At 45.2% G+C, this 7957-nt stretch overlaps 1 protein-coding gene across 1 annotated transcript in view; it reads left to right on the forward strand.

The window, feature by feature from the left end:
- Positions 1-6920: 6920 nt before the first annotated feature.
- Positions 6921-7957, forward strand: part of Mcf2 (MCF.2 cell line derived transforming sequence) — a 118337-nt gene continuing 117300 nt past the window's right edge. The window contains exon 1 of the mRNA XM_029558015.1: positions 6921-7007. Within this exon, the coding sequence (XP_029413875.1) occupies positions 6965-7007 (43 nt within the window). The 5' untranslated portion in view covers positions 6921-6964. The remainder of the gene's footprint in view (positions 7008-7957) is intronic.

Here is a 7957-nt window from a genome sequence, read left to right on the forward strand (position 1 = left end):
ATCATTGGGAATCCATTTCTTTCTATGTCAGGAAGGATGTCTTTGCAGACTCAGGCTTCCTTTATAACAATCCAATGAAGGAGCGTTCTACTATTCAAGGAGACTGACTATAATGATTTACTAAGTCAGATCTACCCCCCAACCCTGAGCAGGTCTTCACCAGCAGTTTGGGCTGCATCACAGGGACCTCGGGTGGGAGAACAGTATGCACTCTTAACTGTGAGCCGTATTTTCAGCCTTGACGTGGCTTTTTAAAATTAATCATGCTTAAATACACACATTTTCAAGTTGCTGTTATCCTTATTCTATAACCAATTGCATCTGGTAACCCTCTTGTATGTTAAGAGATTTCCTGAATTCTGCAGCGCCTCTCCAAAGCCAAGGTAGTAAAGATAACCTTTTCATTTTATTGCCTACCTCCAAGTTGAACATTTCTGAGAGTCTGTTTCCTGAAAACCTGCATCTAATTTACTACAACACAAAAATACTCTCCGACTCAAATTCTCTCCTTTCTACCCAAAAGTGACATTTATAGATGTAGGTGAATGATGTAAAGCCTTACTGGCTACAGAGAGGAAATTACTGTAAGTTTGATTCATCCATAGACTTCATAGAAGGGTATCAGTGACTATCAAAAGGTCTTATTTCCAAAGTTCCTACTTACATTCTAAGTCCAGTAGTAGTAATGACCCCAAAGACTACACTATAGAATAACTCAGTATAGGGGACTGGAGTGATTGCTCAGTGGTTAAGAAAGTGGAAGCTCTTGCAGAGGACCTGGGTTCAATTTCCAGCATCTACACGGCAGCTAACAACTGTCCATAACTCCAGTTCCAGGGGAATCTGACACTCTCTTCTAACTTGCAAAGGCATTGCATGACACGGGTGCAACTTACATACATGCAGGCAATACACTTAAACACATAAAATAAAACAAAAATATTTTTAAAGTCTTTAAAAAATTTAAAAAAGATAGTATAGATGGAGCTGAAAACTGCAAGCTGAGGGGGATTATTTTAGCCAGACTTTTATTGTTGTGACAAAAGACCTGATAAACAAGTTAAAGGAGGAAAGAAGGACTTTGGCTCATAGTTTCAGAGGTTTCCATCCAAAGTCAGTTACATCCATTGCTTTGGGGTTAAGGGAAAATACTATGGCATCAGGAATGTGTGGCAGAGGTTGCTCACTTCATGGCATCCAGGAAGCAGAGAGTGACAAGTAGGAATAAGGGACATGGAATAACTTTCTAGGGCATGCCACCAGTAATCTACTTCCTCCAGCTAGGTCCCACCTCCTACTTTCCATCACTTCCCCAAAAAGCATCAGAAGCTAGGGATGAGATCTTCAGCACATGAGCCTGTGGGGGCATCTTCATTTTCAAACCATAACAAAACCCGATTCCTACCAGACCTGAGAAAGCCTGAGGTTAAAGTTCTTCTAGGTAAAGGCCTGCAGTAAAATACACTGCTGTTCACCCATTATTACTTTATTCATCTGGTTAACCCACAGTTCAAGTACCTACTTTATGCTAGACCCAGGAATATAGCACTTAGTAAGGTGCTTTCTTTTCTAAAATTATTTTTGATTTATTTATTTTTATTTTATGGGTACAGTTGTTATGCCTACATGTATGTTAGTACAGCTGTGTTGGGCAGTGCCCTCAGAGAACAGAGGAGGGCATCAGATCCGCTGGAACTGGAGTCATGGATAGTTGTTAGCCACCATGTGGGTCTAGGATTAATACCATGTACTTCTACAAGAGTAACCAGTGCTCTTAACCACTGAGCCATCCTTCCAGCCCAGTAAGATACTTTTCTAGTACTCAGAGTCCCATAATCTTTCTGAATGATAGAATTACAAGCAATTGTAACATGTGATGAGAATTGGTATGAGGATAAAGGGTCTCATTTACATAGGCCTCACACTCACAGAGATCCACCTGTCTCTGCCTCCTGAGTGCTGTGATTGAAGGTGTGTGCCACCATGCTTGTTCTTCTTCTACCATTCCTTTGATGCCTATAAATGGCATGTAGTTGAGATTCTACTGCATATTTATCTTGCATGGGGATAATATAATCAATATAAGATCAAGAATATTTTACATGTGCTTTTTTAAATTACAGAAAAGAATTTCGGGTCTGAAGAGATGGCTCAGTGGTTAAGAGCACTGACTGCTCTTGCAGAGGACCCAGTTTTGGTTGAAGTACCCATATGGCGGCTAACAACTGTCTGCAACTCCAGTTCCAGGCATGCACACATACACTTACATGCAGGCAACACTCGTACACATAAAACTAACTAAATAAATTTAAAAAGAAAAAGAGAGGTATCATCCATCTCTGCTCTGTTATGACCCCATATTGGGGCGCTTTCCCAGACCCGCCTTGATTAATGTATCTCGCAAAACTCAGCAGAGAAGCATCGTTATGCATCAAATGGTGATTAACAACTGGCCCATGTGTAGAGAATTAGGGGCTTCAGAATGCTTATCCCTGACTAGGACACCTATATCAAACTTATGCCTCCCAAGGTTCAGGGGTCATTACAGAAGAGAGGGTGGAAAGATTTCTTTTTAAGAGCCAAAGGAGATGGACGACCACAGGAAATAGAGTTTTCCAGACAGCTGGTCAGTTACTCATATGAACTCACAACAATGGTGACAGCATGCACAAGTCCCAAGTAAACACAAGCCAGACAAACTCCCAGCATAGACATGGCAAAGTGGGTAAAAAACCCCCAACCCTACATGAAGAAATATTGGCAATCAATGATAGCCGGGTAAGGGAGAATCAGTGAGACTCTTAGTAGGTTGACTAGGCTCCAGTGGATGAACCCACACCCAAGGGCATTTAGGGGCAAACCTGACACTCTAGGCAATATGAGTATAGAAATCTGGTGGAGAGTTTAGAAAGGGGGTGCATATAAGGGAGGGGATCTAAATATGATAAAACTGTATTGTGTGAAATTCTCAAAAATTCAATAAAATTAAAACAGGAAGTTTTAAATTAGTGTACAAGGAATAGATATCACTATGACATTTTTGAACATAGTGTGTTTTAATTATTCTCCTCCTCCCCTCATCTCCTGCTCATATCCCTCATTCCTCATATAACCTCCCCCAGTCTCTTTTTCTCTTTTATATCTCCTATGTCTTTTTTGCTGCAACTTACACATACATACATACACACATGTGTGTGTGCACATGTGTATGTATATAACTATAGGCTAGGATCCACATGTGAGAGAACATGAGGTTTTGACTTTCTGAGTTTAGGTCACCTCACTTAATAGCATACTTTCCAGATCCACCCATGGATGTTCTTAAAAATCCTTCAAGAGGACTGGCTAGATGGCTCAGTGGGTAAAGGCACTAGCTATCCATCCCAATCCCACTGACCTGGGTTTGATCCCTGGGATTCACATGTGAACAACAATGTGAAGACCCCCAATAAATAAATAAATGTAATACAATTTTTTTAATCCTTCAAGAATGTCATTTAAAAATTAGAATTTTCAACCAGGCATGGTGGCACACTCCTTAGTCCCAGAAATTGGGAGGCAGGCACAAGTGGTTCTCTGTAAGTTCAAGGCCAGTCTGGTCTGCATAGCGAGTTCCAGGCCAGCTGGGACTACAAGGAGACCCTGTCTTAAAAAAATTAAAAAAATAAATAGATAAAGAAAGAAAAAATAATTAGAATGTTGAATGGTTATGGTGACAAAAACATGTAATCTAGGTACTCAGGAAGCAAAGTCTGGAGGGTTGCTTCGTGACCAAGGCCAGACTGGGCTACACAGTGAATTCTAGGCAGCCAAGGCTATATAGCAAGATTATGTCTTCAAAAAATGAAACTTACACTTTGCTAACAATTACAAATATATATATATAACTTAGTCTAATAAAAATAATAAAAGTCAAATCACAAATGGTATAAAAATAAAGTACTAAGCAATACTTAAGATTCTATCCTACTTTTCAACCACTAGTAAATATGCATAGAAAATGCTTGGGAAGGACACACTGCTAACAGTGAGATCTGGAGAGTGACATGGGTTGTAGGGAACTCTTGTGGTTTTTGGTTTTTGCTTAACAAGCTATTGTGTTTATTGTGTTGGCAGCAAAAAAAAAAAAAGGTTATTTTTTGTAACTTTTGTTTTTGTGGTGCTGGATAACCAGGGTCTTTGAGTATGCTTAGCATGCACTCTACTACTGAGCACATATTCCCGGTCTTTTCTAACTCACCTTTTAAAAAGAAAAAATAGGCGCTCAGGATGATGGCTCAGTGGGGAAAGTACTTGCCCCTCAAGCATGAGGACCTGAGTTCCAGCCTTAGTACCAACAACATAAGAAGCTAGAAGTGATGGCACAGGGCTGTAATTCTGGTGTGGGGAAGGCAGACAGGCAGGCCCCTGGCACTTGCTGGCCAGGTAGACAAACATAATTGGTGAGGTTCAGTGAGAGACCCTGTCTCAAAAAATAAGGTGGAGAGCAACTGACATGACACCAACTGTTACTGATCTCTGGCCTCCACACCTACATGTGCATGCACTGCCCCATGTACAAGAAAATAATTAGAAACAGATTAAAAAAAAGTTTAGGTATAAAAGGCTATCAGAAGGCACTTGCCTTTAATCCCAGCACTCTGGAGGCACAGGCAGGCAAATCTCTGTGACTTTGAGGCCAGCCTGGTCAGGATGGTGAGTTTCATCCCAGCCAGGGCTACATAATGAGACTCTCAACCCCCCCAAAAAAAAGTTATCAGAAAATTAACAATAGATTTTTTCCAAATATGAAAAATGATATAAAAATAAAAAAAGAAAGATCAATAAGTTTGCATGAAATTTTCTCCTCACTGCTCCCTCTGCCTTTGATATATGCCTGCATGGGCTCTCCTCAGGTGAAAACCAGTGGTTCCCCATAGAGTGTTTAAAAGATCCTCTTGGACTGATTGGCCTATATAACAGTCAACTCTCCCACCAGAAAATTTTGAAAAGGATGATGATTAAAGAAAAGAGTGGCGCTTGCAATACCCTTAAGGGCTGCCAGCGTTAGAGTAAAATTGGAGCAAATCCGATGGTGCTGACACTGATTCACATGGCCATAGTTTTCTAAGCTGACACTCCTGGCTGCTCCTCAGCTGCTAAGGCTTTTCAAGATCCTCCCTCTCACTTCTTACTTCCGGAGCTCCTAGGCTCCCAAGCCTCTCCTTGAGAACTTTGGGTTCAGGAGGAAGCCAGGGCTGGGACTCCTCTCACTTGTCTTCAAGGTCTTCAAGAGGTTGCCTCCTTGTGCTGGCCTGTTTTTTGAGACAGTCTCTTGTAGCCCTGACTGGCCTTGAGCTCTTTATATAGCTGAGGATGATCTTGATCTCCTTGCCTCCACCTCCAGAGGGATCTAACCCAGGGCCATGTGCATACTAAGCAAGCACTCTACCAACTGACCTACATCTCCAGTCTCTACTTTTTTGGTCTCTATTTATTTACTTATTTATATATTTAGTGCATAATGTGCCACTGGGCTAGTACCAAGAGCAGAGGACAGCTTTGTTAATTCTCTCCTTTTCTGTAGTTTCCAGGACTGGAACCCAGGTCGAAACCTGGCAATCTTTGTCTCCCATCTCGCAGGTCCATTTCTGTGTTCTTGTGTCCTCTCTAAGACTAGTCAAGAATCCCAACAACATGAAACGTGGCAACCCAGTGTATCATATGGGACTTCCCAGGCCCTTAACCCTCGGGAATCAGGAAGGTGGAAGATACGCGAGGCTTAGTATTTCTAAGTCTAGAGAGCTGAGTGAGTGAGCGTGTGTGTGTGTGTGTGTGTGTGTGTGTGTGTGTGTGTGTGTGTGTTCACTCATGCGTACTTGCTCGGGCTGGTGGGGGCAGGGTTGGAGACAGCACATTTCGGCCTCAGTACAGGTCCTTTCAGACTATCCAGATTGGCACCAGCAAAGTGCAAGCACTGTGCAACCCCACCGGTCCCCACCCCCACACCGCTCCGCCCTGTGAAGCTGGGCGGGATGCAAAGCAACCTCAGGCTCCAGCTCCCGCTGTGAAGGGAGTGCGAGGCTCGGCCATCCTCCTCCCACCACGTGCACCAGCCGCCCCCTCCACGGGCGTCTCTGCGGGGGTGTGGGGGTTGTCCCTTCTTTTCCCCAGGGTCCAGCCTCTGCTCATCCCTCAGGAAGCTAGGTGGGGGAGTGGGTGCGCACCTGCTCCCACGGGGAAGGCAATTACTCAGGACTCCTGGTGAGGGAGGCCAGAAGTGGGGTGCTGCCTGAGTCCAGAAGTTCTAGCACTCGCTCGCTGTGCACTCCGGGCCCCGGGCTTTGCGGGCTTTCAGCCCCTGCCTGGGTTTCAGGACACTGTGCAGTGGAGCTGCGCAGTGGAGCTGTGCGGGACTCTGGGACTGGTAGGTGACCCTTCTGGCTGCGTCTGGGCGCGCATCGGTGAGCAGCACGGGGCCACAGTGGTGCTGTGGTTGAAGGAGTGAGGATGGCCCAAGCAAGTTCCCCTCCCGCCACAGTCCGCCGGTTGCCTTTGCGGGGGGCCAGGTACTGGACCCGGAGCGTCCTGCTAGGCTCAGACGCCTGCACTTTGGCACCCTTGGCGCAGGCGATCCCTGTGCGAGTGGACATGGCCATGGCTCTGCAGCGCTTGAGGATTGCAGTGAAGTATGGGAAGAACTATCTGTGCCTGCTGCAGGCGGTCTTCCTTGCAGGTAAGTCTCATTTCCCGCGCACTCCCACCCTGCAGCCGGGACTGCAAGCTCCGGCTCAGTTCCTCCCCGGCTCCCTCCCCAGCCTGCTGGGGGCGAGCTTACTTTGTCTTCCCTCTCCTGTGGACACACACACACACACACACACACACACACTCACACACACACTCCCCCACTGTACTCGCACTCTCTCCTTCGAACTCCGGGCCGGGCCCGTTGTCCTCTGTTCTCCAGGCCAGCTGCTGTGGGTGTATGTGGCTCTCATTCTGGCTCCAGCCCGCCAGAAGCCCGCAAGGTGAGGTGAGACCATCTCCAAGGTTCTTGGTTCAAGTCTCCAAAGCAGTCTAGTCTAGATGGTGCACTCTACTCTAGATGGAAGTGGAAATACCAGTGAGCGTTTCAACTCCGCGCCGCAAGTCTGCCTCCCTGAGGATGCAATTCCCTGTAATATTCCCTGAAATTGAAAAAGCGAGGGTTTATTTCTTTTCTTTTGTGGTTGCTTGTTGTTGTTTGTGTCATGAGCACGTGTACGGCCAAATAAAAAAGGCGCTTGGATTCTGAAACACGCGGGCCTGGTTTTGAAGGAGGAGTTTGTGGGCAAACTGTTGCCAAGGATTTGGGCTTTTAAACTCTGACCGGTGCATCTTTCCAGCTTGATTCCATGAGATTCGTGCCTTTGGGGGGTGGGGGTGGGGGTGCGCTCTTATTACAAAGACAGAAGCTCTTACTTGTCCTGAAGGGGCGAAAGCAAAGCTAACAAATGTTTTTCTGTTGCCGCTGCATTTTGTTAAAGGCTTGTGCGCGCTGTGAGGCGGATTTGATGTATACAGGTTGAGCAAGTCTTAGTTGCTCAACTTTGGGGTTGGTGTAGAAGATGCCGAGGTTTCGAGGGCCTTATTTAAGTTCCTATGGAACCGTTGTGATCGAATCCCAGAGCATCTGCCAGGTGCTGCGGTTGCCGGCCGTGTCTTCAGTGTTCCCATGGAGTTAATCAGTGCGCTATGCCTTACAATGGGAATTTTGGTTTTAAAAAAAACTAGACTTGGTGTGGTTTTATCAAACCGGGTAGCCACCATGCGTGTTCCAAATACCGCTCCTTCTTTGAATCTGTCCACGAATTGGAAGAGAGGTCTTGGATTAAGCCATAGGAAACTCGGGGCTCTGTCTAAAGCATTTTGATTAATACAGAACTTTTTGCTCTTGTATTTTGTTTGTAAGTGGTCAGTGTTTTTTTTTTTTTTTTCT

Source organism: Nannospalax galili, unplaced genomic scaffold (assembly GCF_000622305.1).
Source record: "Nannospalax galili isolate Female #2095 unplaced genomic scaffold, S.galili_v1.0 scaffold167, whole genome shotgun sequence".
NCBI classification, from domain to species: domain Eukaryota; kingdom Metazoa; phylum Chordata; class Mammalia; order Rodentia; family Spalacidae; genus Nannospalax; species Nannospalax galili.